This window comes from Triturus cristatus, chromosome 2_2, assembly GCF_964204655.1.
Source record: "Triturus cristatus chromosome 2_2, aTriCri1.1, whole genome shotgun sequence".
Taxonomy (NCBI): domain Eukaryota; kingdom Metazoa; phylum Chordata; class Amphibia; order Caudata; family Salamandridae; genus Triturus; species Triturus cristatus.
In genome coordinates, this window is record NC_140582.1 from 581,084,372 (window position 1) to 581,109,195 (window position 24,824).

Sequence of the window (24,824 nt, forward strand, 5' to 3'; positions counted from 1 at the left end):
TTCTTCCAAACGCTTGCAGAAACCATGTGTGGCGCACACTCGAGTCTATAATCCAAAATATTTTATTTTGTTCCCATCGGCAGACAAGCTCGTTTCGGCCTGGACGGCCTTTTGTCTATCCATTATTTCGCCCTGAATGGGCTCATATCGTTGCCGCTATTGTAAAACATGTGCTAGATATGTGTCAAATAACGTTTGGTGACGTGAACAGTAAAGACTCCTTACTCTACAATCCCAAGGATAAGAGAGATTGGTAAAATATACAAAACTTATTAGATCATCAAAATAGACGCAATAGTATATTCAACAATTGTTACAATAAAACATGATTCTAAATTTGGTGGGGACACAGTTATCATTCGATGTTAAATATCAACGGAGCTCAAATAAGTAAATAAATAATTTTCAAATATTCCTTGATGGGAGATCAATTGTTGAATATGCTATTAGGTCTATTTTGATGATCTAGTACGTTTTGTATTTTTTACCTATCTCTCTTATCCTTAGGATTGTGAGTAAGGAGTCTTTACTGTTCACGTCACCACCAAACTTTATTTTTTCTTTATTAACTCCAAAACTACTGAACGGATGTACACCAAACCACAAAATGGGCTATTTGTGGGCCAAGAGCTAGCTTTCTGCCAAATTTGGTGTAATTCTATCCAGCGGCTTGGACTGCAGTCGTATTTAAAATCCCTATGGTAAATTGCATGGGGAAAACGCCTTTTGGGACCCCCTCCCTTTTTTCTTGGCCCACGCTTGACGAATCACCCCAAACCTTTCAAGACAGCAGCTGAAGTGAAGATTTGCCAAACGGCACCAAAGTTAATAGCTAAACAGAAAACGTAAGTCCTAACTATAACTACCTACTGGTGACCACAAGTCGGTAACTAAAATATATATATTTCCCATGCACCCATTTCCAAGACAGTCGTGGCTGGTGTCGGGGTAAAGGAGTTGGGGGGAGGGATGGGGGGTGGCAAAACAAATAAATAAAAAACTCTTACCTGAATCTTGCCACATTGTCCCTCTTCTGGCTCCACTGCAGGCACAGGCTCGCAGCATGAGAGCAGTGTCTGGATTGGCCTGAGCGCCCTCGATTTGCGCTCCCAGGAGCCTGTGCCTGCTCTCTCCAACCTGGCAATGCAGCTGGGTTGGAGAGAGCGTCAGTGCGCATGATGGTTTGGCCAGCCAAAACCGTCTTGCGCACTGAATGCAGTGCTCACCACTCCTCCTCAGTGCCTGTCATCCTGTTACATCGCCCCCAAGACTACAAGGCAGGAGAAAAATAAAACGATAATAAACATGGTTTGTTGTTTTTATTGTTTTATTTTTCAAGTTTTGCTGCTGCTGGTAGGGGTGGCGACGCGCCCCTGCTCAAAGAATCAACACGGGCTCTGACACAGCGGGTTGTTGTCAGGGCGTGACTTCTCTCTAGTTCATTTCGGCCTCACAGCCTTTATCACAACAACAAACGCCATCTTGTGCATGCTATTCACATCATAACGTGGTTACCAAAAGGGACTTGTGCAAAGCAAACTGAAAAAAGACGCACAGGAGTACGAATATAAGCAAAATACATTGTAGATCATGATTCCATGTCTTCATATACAATCGTAATAGATGTGTCACACCAATTAATTCAGGCAAAGATACAGATTCAAGCAACAACTAGGTTGCCAAACAAAGAAATACATTTTAAATTCATAAACGCATAAGGACAAAGGTGGTTTTCATCATTCAAGTCAAGTGAATCTTTCAGTGCAATTCTGCATCTCCTATTAAACATACAAAATGTATTGCAGGGAAGCGCAATAAGAAGCATAGTGGATGCCATACTACAACCTCAACGGCTGCTCGGTGATAATAGACAAGTGTGTCAACCAATAGCACCCAGAGCCCTAGTGGACTGACCTCTTGGCTTCTTAGGCCCCTATCACAATTCTTTGATCAGCTTTGGCCTCCTGCCCTTTGACGAGGTACTTTAAGCGGATTCCTGTGTGTGTACTGTAGAACTGGTTATTGTGACATGTAGTGTGTATAGGGCCAACCATGCACATAGTTAAAAACTTCTGTGGGTAGTTTCAAGTGAAAATGCTAATGATCCAAAGTTGAACACTGTCCCCGAAGCCCACCATATAGATGACCCCACTCGTCAGTGACATAACTGCACAAAGTGACTAAATGTCCTGTCTCTACGAACCGATCAGAGCAATATGTATTTATTTAGATACATACATATAATATGTAGGCCCTTTGCCTCTTGTATATTTGGCATGAGTACACTTTGTTTTGTTGGGCAGTGGCATAATGTTAACCTCGTGGACAGGGAGCATAGTAAAACTGATCGCTTTGAAATATTTTTATCACCTTGAAAAGCAATGCGTCTTTTCTGCCAGGTAGGGATTCGCCTATCTTGGTTTGCCTTATGCTTTAATTTTCTGAGAGCCTGGATAGAATATTTTCCTGTAATCTGTTGAAGCAAAAGCAGACTTCAAAATCCCTAGCTTTTTAATTAACTAATTTATTTTACATCGCCTTTTTCAGATTCAGTGTCTAATTGTCCAATTGACGTCTCTTTGCCCACATACCTGTCAAGGGGCATGGATCAGAGTTTTGCAGGCCCCTCTCTGGACAGTCTAGATCTTGACTATTTCTGTTTGTTGACTGTTGATGGTCCATTGCCCTTCAACCCAGAAAAGTAGTTTTGTTAACTGTCCTCTCGTTCCTCCCCATGGACAGTTTTTAAACTATTTTCCATGTAAACTGTAGTCACGGTCAGTAGCAACTAGTGACTTGTTGAAGTTGGTGGGGCGTAAAAGTCATCTTCAAGTTTCATTGAGTAAGCAAAGTGAGTGACACCAACTGATCCAAGGGGGTGTTTGGCTGAAGGAGATTGTTTCCACATACAATAGCCAGGCAGCAAACACCCACAACAATGAGGACATTTTATTTCTGGCCCTTGGCACAAAATATATTCGGTAAAGGAAGAAATCCTGAATCTAGCTATGATTTCTAAACGAATTAGTGAAAACATGTGAACATGTTGATTTAAAAGAAATTTCTCAATGCACCTGTTTCACATTCTGTTTTCTGTAATTAGAGCAGTCCCATTCAGCTCCTAATTTATAATTAATTGCACCAGCCCACCCCAGCTCAACTTTCTCTGTCTCAAACAAATCACTGCTTCAATACTAAGACCCAACAAACAAAAATTAAATGTGCACCAAAAGATAAGATGCACAAAACTGCGTTCTTTTGAATGTGGGTGGCAATTCAAAGTAGCGGGGCAACAAACACCCTAACCACCCCTGTGTGGGAGCCGCTTCTGCTCACAGTAAAATACAAGACACCATGGGGAAAATTGCAATAAAAGTGATGACAAAGTTCATGTGATCATATCTTCCACTAGATTTAACACAAGGTCCTTGTTGTCTGACAAAACTTTGGGATCAATATTTCTTAGCACCCCGAGCAAAGTTCTATAGGATAACTGCAACCATACTTTCTCACAAGTTATCAGTAGCTCAAGTCTTCAAGTGGCTACCCCTATGCACGAGACGCTCTGTCACCCAGGCCCTCATCACCAGCCGACTGGACTACGGCAGCACCCTCTACGTGGGAACCACAGCACGCACACCTACTATAGAGACAACAGACCATTCAGAACGCTGCAGTGAGGCTCATCCTGGGCCTTCCCTGACAAACCCACATCACAACACATCTCGAGCAACTCCGCTGGCTCTCTGTACAGAAGAGATGTCAATTCAAGCTGTAAGGTAGTATCAAAAGTCTGTCCAAAATTAAAAATAAGTCCCCTATATTGTTTTAAATCCTTGAGTTGTTCCTGTCTAGCTCGAATCCTTTTTCATGCTGTTCAATTTGACAATGGCCAAAGACATAGACTGAAGCAGCCTGTCTGTCGTACATCAGTGACAGTGGGTGAGGTGCTGGTGGTTAATGTTCAGTAGCCTAACTCGGGTTGTCTAGTGTTCCAGACCAACCTTTTGAAGTAGACTTGCAGGGCATGGTGCATTCTGGCATAGCCAGGGGCCGGTGTTCAGGTGCAACGATACGCTTGGAAGCATCCATGCTTTTGGTCAGCTTGAAGTTGCACAGTGGCTTGAGGTCTGTCACCAAAGAAGAGTATGACTTTCTGCCCAGCAGCACAGGTGTAGGCTGACTGATGAAGCTGTGCACTTCTACCATTTCACAGTTTGTTGTCATGAAGCAACCTCTGAGCTCCTGTTAATTTCCCTGTGCTGTCACCTCCAATCAACACCAGTGTTGACAACAGCTATATGTTTGTTCTATTGCCAAGACTTCCTCGGATGTAGGTAATATAAAAACCTGCGCTCTCCCCTCCTTGAGTCTCAAATCTGTAACTAAGAAGGAAATTGCCTGTTTATTTAATAGTATGAGGTAAAATTTAATTTATTGGGCATCAAATTCAGTTGCGATTCCGCAGAACTCTGGCAAATTGTGTGTTGCCTCTGATGCACAGTTACTACTTTTCACAGTCGGAGTACTGCTGTCCTCGGGGTCGTAGCTACATGGGGGGTGTTTGGGTTGTTACCCCCCAAAAAATGTATTTTCAGATGAATAATTGGGTACAGGTGCTTTTTTTCGGGTATAGTAAGGCGTCTGTAGGATTTCACCTGTGATTTTCGCATACACACCCTGACAAAAACACACTCACCTGCCTTTGAAGGAACTAAAAATTTTAAATGTTTACAAAATAGTGTGTTTTTCTCATTTAGTACTTCTATTAATCCGTATTCCTCTCCCTTTCCACGGCATCTTAAGCTCCTCTCATGTGCACTGCTTGTCATATAATGTATTTTAACCTTATATGCCAGCATGATGAATGGGAAATTGGATGCTGACACACACCCAATCTTACTGCCCAAGCTACGCCCCTGGCTGTCCTTCCAGCGTACATGAATGTCTTGAGTGGTCATATGCGCTCTCATGCCCACAGTTGTTGAAGTGATACAGGGCGAATCCGACTGGAGGCTTTGATTCCCCCAGAACTCTCTCTAACTCTGCCGTAAACTCATCCTCAGCATCTGTCTCTCGCAGATACAGCTCTAGGCCAGGAAATGGGGCCATGGCGTCACTCCAAATCACACCTGAAAGAGCTGGATTACTAATTCATTCTTTGCGCACTGATAAGGCAGCCATATTGTAAAAGGAAAGCAAGCATTTGCAATGCAAAAGGTCTCGCATTTACGCGAGTTGGAGCTTTTGGCATTGTAAATGACAATGCGTTTTATTTATGTTTCAAAAACCAAAACATAAATAAAAGGCATTGTCATTTACAATGTCAATAGCTCAAACTCACGTAAATGCGAGACCTGTTGCATTGCAAATGCTTGTTAATTCATTTTCTGCATTAAATGAGTTGGACATTTCGATTTCTGGAGCCCTGTACCCTCACCCTCACGCCCAGCTGCATTCCTCACTATGTAGAGGATGTTTCATACTGGACCTGTGCCATCAAATGGGGGGATTTTCAATGGGAATGCATCACTGGCCCATGTCTTTCTCCAGGGCTCTGATGTAATGTGATCGGTATTTAAATCCAGGGCTGGTTTCAGTGGGTCGTCCAGTCAGCAGCATATTATATTCAAGATCTACTCAGGGCATCCTTTTTCTGGCTGCTGATTTTTAATTCGCAATTGTGCTTCCTATATGCATTCGCACCGATTGAGGCTGCAGGGTGTCGTGCCTCGTGCAATAATTTCTCTTAAATTGCCTCTATGGAACACTTGCTATAACATTGTAGTGAGTGCACAGTTTTGAGGAACGGCTCACCTTGGCTACCCTGGTTTCAGTCAGCAGTATTAAAAGTTCCATTTACCCACTTGTGCATGGCTCAAAATCACAAGCAACAGGCATTCTAGTTCCTTTGATGACGTCTTCATGTGTTTTAAGACATATTATGACATCATTCAGCAATCGGTTCCTTTAAGAGGCCGGTAGATACACCTGATTAACTTGAAAAGTAGCTGCGCCCATCTAAGTTTCCCTTCTCCTACGCGTACTCCCACCATGCCATCACCCCAAAAACATTATTATAAGAAAAAGCCTAGATTAAATTGTATGCAGACCCCGTATTTTATATGTGTCTCCTTACTAAGAGAAGAGATCGCATTTTGAGAAAAGGTAGCTTGTTCAGGGCAATGACACGTTCTCGAATAAAGAAAAAAAAGAAAGAACACAACCCCCATGGCACGGTGGAGAGTCGAGTGCAAGAGATGCTGTTTTTATAAAGTGACCATATTTGCCACACAAGCAGCTGCTGTTGCCCGATTCACAAAAACAATAACCATCTCTCTCTGGCGCTCTCACACACAACAAACACACAGAGAAGGAGCGTTAAAGGTTCCTTCCTGAATTTCAGAGCATACCTCGGAGTCTCCTATAAGAAACCCGACCAGACCTTGTTAGCACTCACTCAAACCATCAATGACTGCAGCGCATACATTGACACCACCGTGCCGCTGCCAAAGCTCATTCGCGTGCGAAGTTCAACAGCGGCCTGGTGAGAGCCCGCAGCACCAGGAAGGAAGGAACCAATGCAGACCGTGCTCACACCCTCCCTGCCGGCGGACTTTACTGTCTTTGCACTCCTCCATGTTCGGAGAGCCGCCGGGTGAGGCTGCAACGCAACGACTCTCACACACATCTGCTCAAGCTTGGAAGGGACCCGAGTGTTGAGGTCACGCGCTCCCAGGCTTGGATGCTAATCACGCATAGCTAGACAAGTGGCCACTGGCTAAGACTGACTACATGCACTATGATAAAAAAAAAAGCCCCTTGCGCCTTAAGCATACACCTCAGCCGGGCAGAGCCCCCTCTCGGACAGCGCCGTGATCTCGGAGTGAGGTGCCCGGAGCGGGGTGGAAGGAGGGACCGCGAGGGTGAAAGGAGGAGCAGGCTATTTAAACTGCGCACTGTTTTTCCGTTAGCTGGAAATGAACCCCGCAAAGTATCTAAACATTACGAGAGTTCGAGCCGCAGAGACTTCTTCCTGTCTCTGGAGGGCCGCTGCACCGTCTGCCGGCGGAGAACGAAAGCAAAAGAGAGGAGAGAGGCAGACACGGGGCGCTCGTTTGGAATGCACTGACTGCAGCCGCTTCTTATAACTACCTTGTGTGTCTCTATTCAGCGTTGTGAAACTGTAGCAGCTACAATCCACCACTCCTTGACCGATTTCTGTCCCTAGAAACCACAGCACTAGCTAATCACCATTTCTGACGCTGTACCTCAGCCGTGCTCGAGAAAATAATTAAGTACACAAGCGTGGCCCAGGCGGCCGGCGCTCAAAATGACAAAGAAAGAGTGCTTCCAGCCATTTAAAGGAGAGCGTGTAACTCCGCGAGTACACGATCCAGTCCCGGTGGGCGTGGCCAAAAGTGGACAGAGCGGTAACAACGAGGGACTAAGAAGCCTCCTTTCCAATCGTGAGCCAGCGTTTAGCATGGAAGACAATGCATTTTGTTTGACCCTTTTACAGTAATTTTTGACGCAGTTCACCTCTGCATTATTTTCAGTACTTTTTTCGTTGTCTTAGCGGTAGGCAGCAGTGAACATGTCCTGTCGCAGAGATTGAGGCCAGGAGTTTGCACGAGTAGATCTAAGAATTAGTAGTTGTACCTAAACATGCAGCACAGTTTCACTCCATCAAATTTCTTTGAGATTCATGTACATTTTTCTTGCGTCTCGCCTAAGACTGAGTATGCACTGCCACTTTCGAGTCCCTTTCTTACCTTGTGGCTGAAAGATTGCCCATTGCTTACTATTGGCTGGCTTCATTGTCACTCTGATTTGTTTACTTCTTAGTTGTCAGCTTCCATAGGCTTTTATTTCCTCTTCTTGTAATAGTCCCTCCTCTGGAGCATGGACGCGTTACTGTGCCCTTCCACGACTTCCTTTTTCCGGTGCTATTTTTTGTTTTTATTTAAGCATTCTGTGATAGTGTGTTTGTTCCAGCTGTCTTAACCATGTCCTCCTTGTTCCTCCCTTGTTCACCTGCAATGCAATGTCCAAGTGCTTCCCCTATCTGCTCCTGCCCACCATCTGTGTTCCGTGTGCTTGTTACAGCCCCTCCTGCTGACCCTATGTTGTCTTTGTTTCCTCCACTGATCCAACCCACCCTCAGCTGTCCGTGTGTTCCCCTCTTCCCCTCCCATCCACCCTCTTTTGTCTGTTCCCACACCCCTCCCACTCAACCTCTATTGCCTTTGTTTCCCCCACCCCTCTCGCCCCTCCTCTCTTGTCCGTGTGTTTCTCCACTCCACCCGACCACCCTCTGTTGTCAGTGTTTCCTCCACCCCATCCCTCCTGCACACCTTCTGTCTGTTTCCCCCACCCTATCCACCATTTGTTGTCCGTGTGTTTCCCCCACCCAAGCAGCTTGGCTTGCTCGGTATTGGCACCCAAACATTGGAATGAACTCCCCTTGCCCTTCAGATGCATTCTGGAAAAAAAAAACTGTTCCGCAAACAACTGAAAACTTGGCTGTTCAAGGACTAAGGTGGTTCGTACCGCCTTTTAGCCTTATGTCTAGCGCCGGGAAACTAGCAGTAGTTGAGCTCTTTACAAATCCCATAATTTACTTATTCAACCCTCCCGCCCACCCTCCGTTGTCCATGTGTTTCCCCCTGCCCCTCCCATTTACGCAGCTAAAATGGAATTAAAACAAGCATTTACAATGCAATGGTCTCGGCATTGTTAAAGTTAGAGCTGTTGGCATTGCTCATGACATTATTCTTGTTTTTGTTTTTGTTTTTAAAACAATTAAAGAAACGGCATTATTTACAATGTCAGTAGCTTATTCACTCTCCAATGCGAGACCTATTGCATTTGCACCCACACACAGAGCCACACACACAAAGCCACCCACACACACAGCCACCCACACATACAGAGCCACTCACATAGAGCAACCCACACACAAATAGAGCCACCCACAGAGCCACCTACACACACACACACAGCCTCCCACACACACACAGAGCCTCCCCCCCACACACACAGCCACACACCAAGGACACCAGGAAGTAAAAGTGATACACAAAGCGATTGTGCTCAAGCAATACTGTATGATTGTCACCCACACAATCAAAATCCAGTATTCCTGAGGGTAGCAGACCCGACGCAATCACGAGTAACTACAAGCGTAAGTGTATAGTGTCATAAGTATTAGGGTCTATGCTTCGGGAAGTCACGGGAAAGCAGTTGAGTGTATAACATAAACCTTACAATAAACACAAGTTCGTGGATCGGTCAGCAGCGAGAACAGCGAATACTGCGATTGGTTGAATAATGTGCGATACAGATGTAGTGAGGCTAAGCGCTGTCTAATGCCATGTGTCCCACCTGGGGAGGGTGACAGGGGAGTTTGATGTGACCATTAGCGTACACTACGTCGTTTTGAGAGACCAGGAGGGGAGTGACATTAGATAATATTAAACGCTCTCAAGAGGCGCTAGGAGTTCACGCGTATTATATCAGACTCTTAGAGGAGGTTCACCGGTGGTCTGGGCAACGATAGCGCCAATGCAATCACAGTATAGTTAGAATGAGATTCCTTGTCTTGTTCTAGGATAGAAAAGCTAACACCACCCCTCTTCAACAAAGTACACACCCACCCAGCAAGCCTTGTATTCATTTGCTTCCCTAGAGAGGCTATCTACGTTAATATCTTGCCCCGCCCCCTTACTACGTCCCCTACTCACCAGCCGGTCTTTTTCCAGCAGGAAGACGCTTGCCGTCTTATCGAAAGACCCGGACGCCAAGCGGCGTCCGTCGCAACTCCAGGCGACTGAGTGAACCTTGGCGGTGTGCGCTGGAAACTCTCTGGTCTTGTTATTCGCTTTAAAGAACTCCTGCATCTCTTGCGTGTATAGAGATGCCATGCCGAGAGCAGGGAACAACGTGCTACCGCGACTGCGCAAAGCTGTATCCTTAGCTGCGCGCGCAGACAGTCACTAACTAAACAACCGGTAACGACAGTACGCACGCGCATGGCGTCATAATAAAACTGACGAATCTGATTGTCTAACGAAGGGCGCGCACGCGCTTTGTCATTGATGCCATGGTGGGAGTTCGTTCCTTTTGCTTTTTTGTTACCATTTTAGAAACGGCTCAAAGTAAAGAGGGCCACCACGCTTGTCCTCGCTCTGAACACTTTTCTTTTAAAGGGTTCCCCGGCTAAGTTGAGAGCAGGCATTATTGTGTGCAAAAGCACTTTTGAAAGAAAAAAAAAGCTTATATGTGAGGTCGATTTACCGTTTACTGCGCTTGAAAAACAAATCGTGCCCCACAGACAGCGGCATGGCTGACACCGACCCCAGGACCCCGCAGGAGCTCGCCGACTTGGTAACCATGTTTCTCCGAGGTCAAGCAGAAATGCCTCGGAGAAACGCAGTGGGATTTTCGGATTAGGGGGCGTGTTTTTCTTTCTCTCCTCTTCCCATTGGCTGGAATGTTTACATTCCAGAGGAGAGAAAGAAAGTAAAAAACACGCCCCCGAATCCGAAAAGGACGGGGCTTGTTTGGAGAGACAAAGCTCTTCTCCAATGGCTGACCAGCATTTAAGAGGCCAGCCAATGGAGAAGAGGGAGAAGAGGGGCAGGTTCAAGCCCCACTTCTCAAAGTCATTAAATCTTGCGAGCAAGACTGCGCAAGCGCAGCCTTCGCTAGCCGAGACCTAAAAAGGGCTTTGAAGAGCCCAGTGCTAATGAGTGTGGTTTTTTTTTAAAATTATTTATTTAATAAGCGCTGGCCCCGTCATAGCGCCTTGAAAATTAATTATTTTTTAGCTGCTGTGCTGCTTTACAGCATGGCACAAATCATTGTGAGAGCCAGTAGCTTTCGTAGGCAAGACTTATTGGCTTTGCCAGCACTCGCTGATACATTGAAGTGAGCATTAATACATCTCCACACAGTTGTTAGGTCTCGCCTGACCCAGCTCATGCGCTGGTCTGGCGAGACTTATTGAGAGGGCTCCAAAAAGTACTACCAGGCCAGCCTAGAGCAACAGTGCATGTGCGCGGGTGCGCGCGCCACGTTTTACCGCAATTACTTTCACTTTCGCGGCCGCAAGGCCGCTTTGATGTTGATCGCAATCGCGATCACTTACACTTTCGCGGCCGCAAGGCCGCTTGGCATAGCCAATAGGTCTCGCTTTTGGGACCTTATAAGTATTTAGTTACGCAACTGTTGCATGGCTAAACACTTATAAGGTCCCAAAGGCGAGACCTATTGGCTATGCCAATGCTTGTTTTTTTAGTTGTTTCTCTGGCTGAAAGATGGTACATGCGAGTAAATAATGTGCTTTTAGTTTTTCCATTTGCTTAACTGGATGGAGATAAGTTTCCTAAAAATAGCCATGAAGCAGCAAGATAGGGTTTTTTTCTGTCCTCTCTGTACTCGTTTTTCACAGTGCAAAAAGTTTCCTAAATAAAGCTGCCTCGCAAAAGGCGACTATTTACTATGTATCCTTTTTTCTGAAATGCCTTTTGCTACAACTATTCTGTTTCCATCAACAGGCTAATAGCTTAATTTTCCACACTTGAGTCCCTTGGGAAAATCAGTACCCGATTTGCATTTTAAAAGGTTTTTGAAGTGACAAAGGCTTTAAGTGCAGTGCAGTTCTACTCGAACTATAAGGAACAAGACTCTTGTTGCTGCCTCCTCTCCTTGTGAATCTAAGATACAGAACACAGCTACCATAACTTCCTGCAGGTCTCTTCTCCTCGTGAATCTAAAATACCGGACACAGCTACCATCACTTCCTGTAGGTCTCTTCCCCTCATGCAGCTAAGATACAGTCCACAGCTACCATCACTTCCTGTAGGTCTCTTCCCCTCATGCAGCTAAGATACAGAACACAGCTACCATCACTTCCTGTAGGTCTCTTCCCCTCATGCAGCTAAGATACAGAACACAGCTACCATCACTTCCTGCAGGTCTCTTCTCCTCGTGAATCTAAGATACAGCACACAGCTACCATCACTTCCTGCAGGTCTCTTCTCCTCGTGAATCTAAAATACCGGACACAGCTACCATCACTTCCTGTAGGTCTCTTCCCCTCATGCAGCTAAGATACAGTCCACAGCTACCATCACTTCCTGTAGGTCTCTTCCCCTCATGCAGCTAAGATACAGAACACAGCTACCATCACTTCCTGCAGGTCTCTTCTCCTCGTGAATCTAAGATACAGCACACAGCTACCATCACTTCCTGCAGGTCTCTTCTCCTCGTGAATCTAAAATACCGGACACAGCTACCATCACTTCCTGTAGGTCTCTTCCCCTCATGCAGCTAAGATACAGAACACAGCTACCATCACTTCCTGCAGGTCTCCTCTCCTCGTGAATCTAAGATACAGCACACAGCTACCATCACTTCCTGCAGGTCTCTTCTCCTCGTGAATCTAAAATACCGGACACAGCTACCATCACTTCCTGTAGGTCTCTTCCCCTCATGCAGCTAAGATACAGTCCACAGCTACCATCACTTCCTGCAGGTCTCTTCTCCTCGTGAATCTAAGATACAGCACACGGCTAACATCACTTCATGTAGGTCAGTGCATATAACGCATGCATAATGCAGGGCGTCTAGATGTTGTGCTCAGGCTCGATGCTTTGCATTTGTAAAGAGCTAACTGTATCCTTCTTTCAGTGGGCAATAGAAAAGAGTCCCTGTTATATCCAATGGAGCAGCGAAGTACGTCTTGGGAAGATAGATTGTGCCCCTTGAAAATAGCAGTGCTCATGCAGAAAATTATAGTTTGCATACATACAAATGTAAAATACTAAACCAATGTAATAGTTGTCTTTGCTGTGGCTACTCTAGCTGTGCACGTGCATTTGAAAGCTGTTATCTCTCACATTCATCTCAAAGTATTTGGGTTAGGTGCCCTAAGCAAATCTGCTAACAAGGCCATTAAATGGAGCATTACTTGAACTTCCTTTTCCGCATCGTTATGTAAAGCTCTTTGTTGTGCTCAAGAGTCATACGATTACCTGCCTTCACAGGACAAATGCTATTCAACTATGCCTTTTCCAGTTTTAACTCATTGTCCCGTCATTGTTTAGTGGTGATGCTGCTGTAGGTACAGATTTGCTGAAACAGCAATGTGTTAAAAAGCCTTCATGCGTACAAAAAAAGTTCCCTATCAACACTAGTAGAATTCCAGTGGAAACTGCAGGGGGAAGGGAATGTGCAAAAACACAATATCAGCACATTAGTCCCAAGTTTTCCTGCCAACCCGTGATACAGTAATTGCAGATTCACATACTGTAGATGTATTGCCACGGTGGTGGGTTAGAGGCAAGCAGAGAAGCTATCCCAAGAGCAGTACGGACTTGCAGGAATCGGGTGAACGTACGGGGCAGAGGGACAAACCTCAGTAGAACTTGGAGGCTCTACAGTACCTCTATATTCTCCTTGCATGTCTGACTCTTAACAATGGTGGCTTCATCAGGTGGCTTGACAACATTTTCTCACAGTTGGATAGCTAAAATTGCAAGGCAACGTAGCTAAAAGAACATGCATCCAGCAAACCAACCAAAGGAGGCAAGCAAGACCTAAACACAGAAACCTTTTAATAGAATTCATCATGTTGCAATTGAGATGTAACTTGGAAAAGAGAGAAAGAAAGGACATTTAGATATCCTGAAGCCGAGACATAAATCATGCTCTCCTGATCAGAAACTAGAAACCACTTCCATAGTATTTTGGTAGCCAAGACTCAAGGATAGTTATTGTGAACTTATTAGATACTTACGGTATGACAAGCAATAAATATGTTCAGAAACAAAGGCATTTTTCTGTAAAACCGTTAACTTGAATTCAAAAGTCATACCTGGAAGAAATGAACAGGAATCCTATACTGTGTTAAAATTCCAAATGTGTCCGATGTAATAGGGATGTAAAGTGGAGCCTGTTATTGACTTTTTTGTAATTGTAACTAAATACATAATACAACTGCTCTGGTAATTTACAAAAAAAGCCTACATATTTCAGCCTTGACAAACGAGACTGTGACACTCAAGACCCGTTTACAAAATCAAAGGCCAGAGTGTCCTTCGATCACTATTTATTCTATATTATTATCACCACACAACGCCTTGAGAGAGCAGAGGATGCTCACACTTTAAAGCACAGTATAAACAGCTATATGCGACAGAAAGACTGCACCTAAAAGGCCAACTATAAATATTATTTCAATTCAGGTGATAAATTGTGACCTAAGTGAATGGCACCAATGCTAACTTGTGCAGGTGGTTGGACCAAAACTTAATTTTCATCATCAGACTTTGAGAAGAGAGAAAGGAGAAGGAGAGGAAGAGGAAGGGAAGGAAAACAGTGACGACGGGACTAATCAGGTTGAGGGGCCTCCACGAGTGTGGTAGAGAATGGAACTGTAGGGTGGTGGAAGAAAAATGCACAAGATTAAAATCAAATCAAAGTAGTATGAAATTGGGAAACCCTGTCATTCAACACCGTCAGCGGTAGTCTCCTGACAAAAACACTGAACCCTTGCACTCATTTATTTATTTATTCACTTGTTTAGTTTGATAAATGAAGCTCTGGGAGGGAATAGAGAGAATGCTAGTAGATGCCCACTTTTCAACAGTTCAAGTATCGGTCCCCAGTGTCAATTAAGTTGTGATCTTTAGGGTTTTCCAAGGATTGTTGAAGTGACTAGAGTAACTGCATTCCATCTTGCAAAGGTATATAACCCATTATTGGACCTGTTTATTTTAGGTGGACTATATGGATGAAAATGAGGAGTATTTTCAGCGCCAAGCTTCTCACCGGCAGTCCCGCCGGAGGTTCAGGAAGATCAACCAGAAGGGAGAACGACAAACTATTATTGATACTGTGGACCCATATCCTGTCGGCAAGCCACCTTTACCAAGAGGATATCATACGGTAAGTTGATTTAACAAATTTTGTGTATTTTTTTTAACATTGTTTATTATTGTAAGTACTTCGTGTAGCAATATTGATGTGTAGCAGAATATTTTTGAATATGTTAGGAGAAGTTCTACTCTTTATGTATTCTGGCTAAATCATTCTTATTGTTGTGAATGATTTGCCAGTTCTAATAAGTGATTCAAAGGAAAAAGAGACCTCGACACCTTACCTTTGTTTTTAAAATCATTAAATGTTTTTTAAGAGTAGCCAAACGATCTTTACCTTGATTGTTGCGGATCAAGAGCCTTTGTAATGTTTTGTATTTGTAAGTAAATTTAGCTTTGGTATTTTAAGATACCGCTGACGAGCGTTCCTGTTAACGTTTTTGGCAGAGTTTGGATGTTACTATTAGGTGTGCTAAGTGTCTTTTATAAGGGTTATTTACTACTTGATGAACTAGCTTTTGATATGAGGATGACAGCCATGAAATGTTAGAAGTCTAGATGGAAAATGCCAATAGGTATTAAAAGACGCAAATTGTGTATTATTTGCAAGTCAATTTCACCTTAATTGGTCACACTTTGCTTTCATTGTTTGTCTGTTATATTTGTCTGTCTTGTTATGGTGTGGCTAGTTTGCTGGTGTTGCTCTGGCCTTCATGCATTGTAGGTGTGGCAGTTGCTGCTAGGAATACTTCACTTGCAGGTGTGTGGGGGGAACATTTGGCAATTTATTTTTCTTAGGCGTTTTTGCTAGGAACGTAGTATTATGTGGACCTCACATCTTGATGAAGGTGGACAAATAAGAGAAGTTAAGAATCTGTTCAAGCATGGCTGTAAAAGGCATTGTCCACATGACTGTGTTCTCCTGTAATATATGTAAATATGCATATACATGCACCCATGCAAATACGCACCCCCACACACATGACTTATTCTGATCATTCTTAATGGAGCTTGATGAAATGCTTGAGATTGTTCTGCTCTCCTCACTGCAAAAACAGTGCTGTCTGAATTTGATGCCAGGTGTGGGATAGGCAACAAATGCAAAAACGCTGTAGATTTGGATGAGGCCTTACGTTCTTTGAGATCCCCAAATGGTCTGGACCCAATGATGTCAGGCAGCTCCTGGGTAGAATGACTTTTTACCCCTTTTGGTGTGCCTCACATTTTATGTCTGTAATGTCCTTGCCACAGTCAATTCACAATGTATTCACTCTCATTCATTTCACAACGCTAAACTTTAAGTCTAGTACAGACTGATGTTGATTTGCAGAGCATGCCTTCACCCAAGGGGATATCCTAGCGCTGAGATGATGAGAGAATAACCAACGTAGGGCTTGGCGGGATTACTCAAAGAGCAAGGTCTTATCTTTCACAGAATTGAAAAAGTGAGGATGCTCGGACGTGTAGTGGCAGGTCGCCTCATGTTTTGGGGTGGCAATGGAGAAGGCTTGATCCCCGTATCTGGTTTTCTGTATACGCATAATGTGTGCAAGAAGTGGAGTTGTCTCAATGGTGTATGAAAGTGGATGTGTTTGTAGAGGTATGCAGGGTGCGAGTTATGTAATACCTTGTGTATCGTTTAACATCTTGCAGGATTCTCATGCCCTATCTCTGACCTCCTTAAAGGGGACAATTTTAACATTCAACAGGTGTTTCTACGATTTCAGGTGTGTAAAAGTCAAATTTGAGAGAACCCCATTCCTTTCTATTAGCCATGCTACATGTGCATTGTCACTACTGTATGCGACTTAGAAAAAAAAAGAGTAAATTGAGCCTGTAATTGCTTACGGTCCTCTGATATAATACGTATTTGATTGTTCCATAAAGCTAACGGGCTATATTACATGAGTGTAATCTGAAAGTTGTGAGGCCCTTTAGGATATTTGATTTTCGTTGTGTAGTCTGTCTTTTAGATAGTTTTCAACCCTCTCGTCTGTGTATTGATATGAGTGCTTAACTTATTAAACTTTCAGAACATTGACTGCCTCCCTTTGGCATTTCCTAATATAACCCAGAAACAAACATGTTTCAGACAGGTTAGATCTTGCAAATTATGAAATAACTACTTCTTCTAGTTAACGTATGTGGCTGTCCTTTTTTCTTTCTAATAGTGTTGTTTTTGATGACTTGTTAAGAACCACAAGACCTCTTTAGTATGGCTTACTGCGATCTTACTGTTCTCGCTCAGAGGATATGTAATAAAAAATTACATACTTCCAAATTACAGTAATTAAAAGATGCATTATGCCGGTTATGTTTTATTTTGTACAACACATATTAGATATGATTATAAAACAGTCTTGGACCCGAGTTCTTATTCATTTCACTCTTCCATCTTTATGCCCACACCCCTCCAAAGGCCCCTCCTCCCCCCCACAAAAGATGACCTTTTGCCATAGAATTAAGCAACTGCTCTTGCAAGAAAGGACTGGGGCTGTATTACATAAGTGTTTGGGGGGGGGGATGCAAAGGGCATGTGCACCCGCTTTGTGCACTCCTCAAACACTTTAGTATTATAGAAGGGGCCGCATATGCTTGTGCGGCCCCTTCTGTAATACAGATAGCCCTGACGCCTAGCGCGCATGTCGCACCAGTGCTATCATCAGATAGCGTTCCCTTATTGGCATGAGCCACTCCGTATTACCAGCATGGGCGCAGAGGCAAACGTGCCCTTAGGAGAAGTGCACCACAAAAAAGTGTCACACTGTCAGTGCGACCCCTGAAGGCAGCCCTCTCAAGGGATAAAAGGGGCCTCAAGGAACCCCTCCCCCCCCAGACACCCCCCTGCGTGCGGGTGCAGTCAGTCACTGCACCCGCCTACAGGGGGATCTCTAATCCCTTTTGAAAGTGGGGGCGGGTGCCGCCTACACACAGAAACACGGAGCAGCTTTTTAACAGCTGCTCTATATTTTCTTGAATGCGCTGCCCTGAGGGCAGCACGCGCTCACAGCTCCCCTGAGTGATTCTCTTTCTCACTAGTCGGGCCCACTTTCCCTGTTTGCACCCAGCGCACCTGCTTTAAGGTTGCACCGTGCCACAAGCCGGAACAGCGCACCCTCTCTGTGCTAGGGCCCCAGGTGTATTTAGTTTTACAAAATAAAATGAAGGCAAACCTGTGTACGTGATCTTTCATATATAGCAATGACTAGAGATTTAGCTGCCATTTCTTATGGACAAGTTGTTTACTGCAGGTTTTAAACTGGGCCAGTCAGTCGTTCTTCGCAGTAGCTGTTTAGAATTTGTAATGGCAGCTAATTTGATGTGGAAAGAAGGATATCCGCGAGGCTGGCATACAAATGTTCCACCTCGGTGATCCGCTGCACAGTGTTTACTGCGGCTATTAATGACAGAAGGAAGCCTGCACTGCTTGCTGAGCTCTGTGTTGAGAATGCGGCTCACATGCAGGGCTCCACAAAACCCCGCCAAGCCTTGTCGACGTTGCAAACTCAACAGTTCATTAACGTCGGCCGTCCCAGTGAAATTTCTCCCACTGGAAGCAAGCGTGTGGCATTAGTTGCGACTCGCAAGAGTTCGCAAGTTCTCCATCTGTTGTGAGTTTCTGGAACACGTTCTGGTACAGTGTTTGCCCCATATTATCTTTGGAAGCCTTTAAAGTCTTGTGGTGGCCGGCTGGCTTGCTGCTGCCTTGCGGGTCTCATTGCTCCAGCAGTTAAATGATACTACCTCGTGGTTGTAATGTGTCTGCCTTGATGAAAATGTTGAGAGCTTCGTACTGCTGTTGCCAAAGAGGTCATCCGCTCGTTGTGTCTGGCGGCCCGTTTGGCTCGTGGTACAACGCTGGGTCAGCTTGGCAGATGTCCCAGCAGTGGGAGACAGAGGAATGTATGTGTGCTGCAGAAAGCGCTCATTCAGGTCTGTTGAACCAGTGCTATTGGATGTGAAAAGGCTGACGTCCCTGTGTCCATTTGCAAAGAGTTTTTCAATCAACTTGCATTTTCTAATATGTGCAGGAGTCTGTTTTCGCTTGTGCCTGCCATGAGTTTGTTGTATTGCCCAATTTGCAGCACTCATTCTTGCTCGTAATCCGTTAATAAAAAAAAACATTGGGCATTACCTTCTCAATCCATTTACACATCAACTGCACATGCACTAACCACAGGGCACTATTCATATTCGGTATGAATACCTGTATAATGTAACTTTTGCACTGGAAAAAAATACATATGATTAGTTTTTTTGTTATGTCATAATTTGGTAGATAACCCCATCATTAAAATTTATATAGAGAAAGAGCATTATGTGCTCTATTTTAGATAGAAATGCTTTAATTATTATTCAGTATAATTAATCATTATGTTGTCTTTATTACCTGTGGGCAGAAGGTTGGAATATGCTCTGTTCTTAATCTGTCTAGTGACGTTCTCTGAAAACTGCCTTTTGTAGTGTCATTGCAGTGTGTTTAACCCACCTTGCACCTACTCTTCTGTTGGTCCCTTTAAGAACCATCCTGCACCTATCACAGGAGCCATGTTAGGTCTCCACTTTCTGAACATCTTCAGGTACCTGCGGAATGTGCACAGTTGGTTCTGGGGCTTTTTCCCAATTTAGGGCCCTAGGAGTTTAAATCTATGGACTCTGACATCTGGCCCTACACGTGTCAGCAAGAGATGAGCCTGCAAGGGAGTGACAGTGTAAGCCTGAGTTTCTGATGTATTCAGCAGCTGTAAAAGCGTATGGTACAAGCAGTAGGTTTCAATGGTGTGCCTGTCAGTGGTACCTTCAGAGTTTGAGACCGGTTTAGTTTTTCTCCGTGTTGGACGTGGCCCTTTTTTCTACAGGGTCATCCCTGAACTTTTTGCCTTCCTCCTGGTATTTTTCTGACCTGTTGTTGGTGGTTTTAGGACTCTGGGCACGTATTCACTGCTGTTCAATGTAAAGTGCATGTGCTCTCTATGGTAAAACGTGGTAAGATTGGTCTACACCTGTTTGGCGTATTTAATTTACCTATCAGTCCCTTGTAAAGTGGTATCGTAGATACCCAGGGCCAGTAAATTAAATGCTACTGGTGGGCTTGCAGCGCTGCTTGCACCATCCACCAAAGTAGTCTTTCAAACCTGTCTCAGCCCTCTGCCATTGCAGGGCCTGCGCGCGCAGTTTACTGCTGCTGTGACGTGGCACATAAAGTGGGTGCCATGTCTGTGACTCCCCTTTTACTACATATCAGTCACCCGTAAGGTAGGCCCTAGCTAGCCCTATGGGCAGGGTAGCATGTAGGTAAAAGGTATGACATGTGCCTTAACTGTATGGCATGTCCTGGTAGTGTCAAACAGCCACTTTGGTTTCTCACTACTGTGAGGCTGCCCTCTCATAGGAATGCATTGGGGATTCCCTGATAAGTGTTTCAGTGGTAATTCCTGATCTGAGAAGAGTTGCGTGATCAAGTTTGGTATGTTTGGAATAGTGGTGATAAATGCTGCGTGGTGGTGTGCACAGATTTATTGTCACTATTTTAGAAATGCCACTTTTAGAAGTGGGCATTTCTGTGTGCTATGTGTCTTTGTGCCTGCCTGTTGTGTATTGCATGTCTGGCTCTGGAGTGACAGAGACTGGGGAGTTGCAGTGGCTCCAGAGGGGCTGGGTGAGTCAGCGCTAGGCTGAAATGGCAGATCTGCATTTGGAGTAGTGGGAGGAGTAGCCCCTGACCATGAATAGGTCTGTCCTGCCTTGTACAATGCTGGCTCTGCCCCCCTGTGGTGTGTCTGGGGCCAGAGCCTACACTTACAATGGAGGTTGGTGTGTACTGTAAATAAAATATTAAGTGCCCCCCAGTACTGGTTTGGACTGGGCACTGAGCTCTGTGCCAGGGGGCAGAACAAAGGACACATGCTGTATAAGTATTGGGGCTGTGACCCCATGATGGCTGTGTGCTGCTTGGTGCTTACTTGCAGCCGGTACGCTGCTGGACTTGCAGGAGGAACCACCACTGGGGATTGACTTGCTGCCCTGCTTGGCACCTGAAGGGTCTACACTTTCTGTCCAGGAGCCCCAGTGTGCTGGCCTGCCCGTGCCAGCTCTGCCTTTGTCCTTCCTTGGAGTAAAAGCGCTGCCTGCTCCCTGCTGGTATCGGGAAGTGTGAGACAGGCGGAGCGCTGCACATCTTGCTGAGTTCCCTAGTCATCGGGACGGTCGTCCAGATCAGTAATCTGCGGCTGGGATAATCCTCATCTCCGATTCCTTAATAGAATTGAAATTTTCCGTTACAATAGATAGGAAATGTTTCTGTCACAACTTGCTCCCTGCGTTCCCGTGTCCACCACCAGGGGGCTGAATTGTGGGACTCTCCAGTGTCATAATAAGGCCTGATGCGCTCTAGGTGGCTGTGCTCTGGGGGTGTCTCACTGTGGAAGACACCGAGCACGAAGAATCGCCTGTGCTGACAGGGCAAGCGCATTGTGAACGCTTTATCGTTATTTCCCCAGAGCCCGAGAAGGCCTGACTGTGGGTGGGAGCAGGCGCCAAGGGCCGTCTCTGGAAGTCAGGCAAGCTTGTGCCTGGAGGTGGGCGGGGTTCCCGTGTGCCAGCCGAGAGCCCCGTGTGGTGCCAGAGAGGGAGACTGGGTCGACAGAGAGACTGTTCCGTGCTGGGACGGCCTCCGTATTGCCAGAGGAGGAGACGGAGCCTCGCAGACTCCCGGCTGAAATCATTGATTTTCCTGAAGATAAGCCCCCGGCGAGTGGGGCTTCCAAGGTGCACTGTTGGTGCCTGCGGGTGCCTTTTTCCTCGTAGCAACAAGAGAAGCCCCGGTAAGTGGGGCTGGGAGGGCACGCTGTTGGTGCCTATTTTTATTCATACAGCTGCACCGCCAGATTGTGGGCCGCTGCAACGTTGTGAGCATTGTTGGGTCGAAGAGAAGACCCGGGTGAGTTGCAGCCTTGCCCCCATTTCGGTACTGGCCCATTGGGGCCAGTACCTTGCTGCATCGGCAGCCTGGTGGCTAATACAAGGCCACGTGCTCATAGAGCCCTGACTTTGGGACAAAGATCATTACTGGATAGATCAAGACGGGCCCACGAGGAAGGCCAGTTGGCCTGGAGGTCACCTTGTGTTTTGGTTGGGCGTAAGGCCCTGAGGTGATGTGTGCACCTTGGTAGTGTTACTGTGGTGCACTGATAATTTGGGATGTATGCCTAATATGATTTATGCATAATATGTTTGTGCTAAGTGCCTTTATCAGTAGTTCCTGGTTGTTTTAATACTTGCCTGTTCTAATGGTGTTGACAGTGGCCCAATGGGCCCTGTAATCTATATAATCTTCTGTAAAGTTATACCTAGTGCCAGGTGGCACAATGTATAAATGTAATTATGCTCTGATGTGTTTTATGGATAATACAAAGGCTATTTTTACATAACCTTGTTTGGAGTTTCTTTTGTGGTGTGCCTAGTGTGTCGCTGCTGTGTGTGTGTTTCACAAATGCTTTACACATTGCCTCTGGGATAGGCCTGGTTGCTCGTGCCTAGCTACCAAGTCGGTGAGCAGGGCTTATCTGCGGTGTGTAACTCCCTTGCCCTGACTAGAGTGGTGGTTTCTGCCTGGCTTAGGAGCATACCCTAGCCCACCAGAAATCCCATTTCTAACACTCCTGATAGCTTTCTTTACATTCCCTGTCAAATTGATACCGTAAAACGTCAAAAAGGGAGCTTTTCTTCACAAGTGTGTGATCTTTAAATCACTTAATCGAGCAACATCCATGCTAGGGAATTAATCAAACATTCAGCTAATGTGCATATAGTAGCAGTTAAATTTCACGTGTAAGGTGGCTGAAATTCTATAAAACTTGCGTTACTTATAGTTCTCAATAGAATGATGACTTTCTAGTATCTTCCTGTAAAGCACAATAGTCTTATTTAGTAAGTCTTGATAAGGTCCTTGTTCTATAACCATTTTTGCATACACTTTGCACCTCTTGTCACTCTGCTTTAATGTATTCAGACTCGAGTTGGTTAATTACGACTATTGTACACCTCGCATTTTCCACTACAGTCACCACTTCTCTGCTTTCAATCATTGCGGTATGCGAGGAGCCCGTGAGTAGTAAATGTGAAAACCTGCCAAACCTGTGGAATTAAATTTTTCCTAGGTATTTTAACAGAAAGTTTAAATTCTATTGGCGAGGATTATGCTTTCTTTTTCTTCGCTTTCTTCACTTGATTAACCGCCACTTCATTGAATTTAAGAAGTAAACAACAGTGCCCATGAGTTACTGGGAAATTAGTTAAAACAAACAGACCATGCAATGAACAGTTCATGAATATCCAATCAGGTGGCAGAGTCTGCAATATAGTCCTCTATTCCTGTTAGTAATGCCTCTTTTGTCGCGCAAGTCACGCCATACCCCTGTCTGCATGTGTCCTTTTTCCCAGTTTTCATCCCCGGAAAAAAGACCAAATAAATTATAAAATCAGAATTCCAGCAGACAAAGTCATACAATTAGCAATGTATGCACAATACAAGTCCATTGAATGAACATAACTTTATAATAATCATGAGAAAGAGATCATAAACTGAGTACTTACTAGTCATCGGGACGGTCGTCCAGATCAGTAATCTGCGGCTGGGATAATCCTCATCTCCGAGTCCTTAATAGAATTGAAACTTTCCGTTACAATAGATAGGAAATGTTTCTGTCACAACTTGCTCCCTGCGTTCCCGTGTCCACCACCAGGGGGCTGAATTGTGGGACTCTCCAGTGTCATTATAAGCTACTGGACCCTCCCCTTCATGCATATTTTAACTTCCAGCCATTTGGACACTATTGGGGAATTTACATCCATTCCCAATCCATGTCAGGTTTTGTGAAAGCCAGCCTGCTCATGCTTGAAGCCAGCCTGCTCATGTTTGACACTCCATTACCCAGAATTCCCTGCTCACTGGTTCGTCTCCACCCCTGCAGGCCAAGGATGGGTAGAGGAATTCAGCTCACCTGTGGCTGGGTGCTGCTAGCCTGCTCACACCTGGTGTATGTAATTACTGTGAGCTCTTTTAAGCCCCAGCTCCCTTCAGTCCAGTGTTGGTCATTGTAGCTGTTTACCGGCGAGACCGATCCTTGTTTCCAGTGCTCCCTGAGCTTTTGCTATTTTTGTTTCAAGTGACTCCTGAGCCTTTGTAATCCTTGTTCCTGAGCTGCAGCAGTTTCCCTTGTCCCTGAATTAGCACCGCCTGTAGTGCTACCTTGACTCTTGAGCTTTAGCTCAATTCTATATCCTGCGCCTGAGTCTTAGCATTCCTTGTTCTTGAGCTACGGCTGGTCCCCTTGTTCCTGAACTGGCACTGCCTGCAGTGCTACCTTGGCTTTTGAGCTTTTGCTAAATTCTTGTCTTGCTCCAGCACTGCCTTCTATGCTACTTTGTTTTTTCGTGATTCCTGAACCTTCACTATTCTAGTGTACCCTTGTAGCCTCCCCTTCTGTATATCATTTTCCAGTCCCTGCCTTTCTTCCCATTTCCTTGGTTCCAGTTCCTAGTTTGCTTTCTTTATATTCTGCTGTCTTGCTTCTGTTACCTTGTATGTTTGTTACCTGCTTTGTGCCAAGTGTGCACTGTGATTTCCTTCCTTTCCTGTTAAGCACTCCTCCTTGCTAGCTCCCTGTCTATTGTGCTTGTGTTTAGTTCTACCCCCTTGCTGTTACAGCCTTGCGTGTTCCTGTTTGATCGCCAGGATCCGTGGGCACAGCTGACTACCTAGGGGGTGTTTCTTGTTCACTGTGAGTATTGTCTTTGAGTTGCATTTATAACATCACCATAGGTATGAGCTCCACAGACCCTGCCTTTGCATGCATTTCCTGTATGTGGGTATTTGCAGTCAGTATCTGTAACAGCAATTGTGGATGAGAGACTTACTGAGCTTCAGTCGTATCGTGT

The 24,824-nt window shown here is 45.0% G+C and overlaps 1 protein-coding gene across 27 annotated transcripts in view; it reads left to right on the top strand.

The window, feature by feature from the left end:
• Window positions 1-24,824, top strand: part of RAPGEF2 (Rap guanine nucleotide exchange factor 2) — a 960,874-nt gene that overhangs the window by 534,226 nt on the left and 401,824 nt on the right. For all 27 annotated transcript variants that reach the window (XM_085641742.1, XM_085641743.1, XM_085641745.1 and 24 more), the window contains one exon: window positions 14,788-14,955. In XM_085641742.1, coding sequence (XP_085497868.1) covers window positions 14,788-14,955 — 168 coding nt within the window. The remainder of the gene's footprint in view (window positions 1-14,787; window positions 14,956-24,824) is intronic.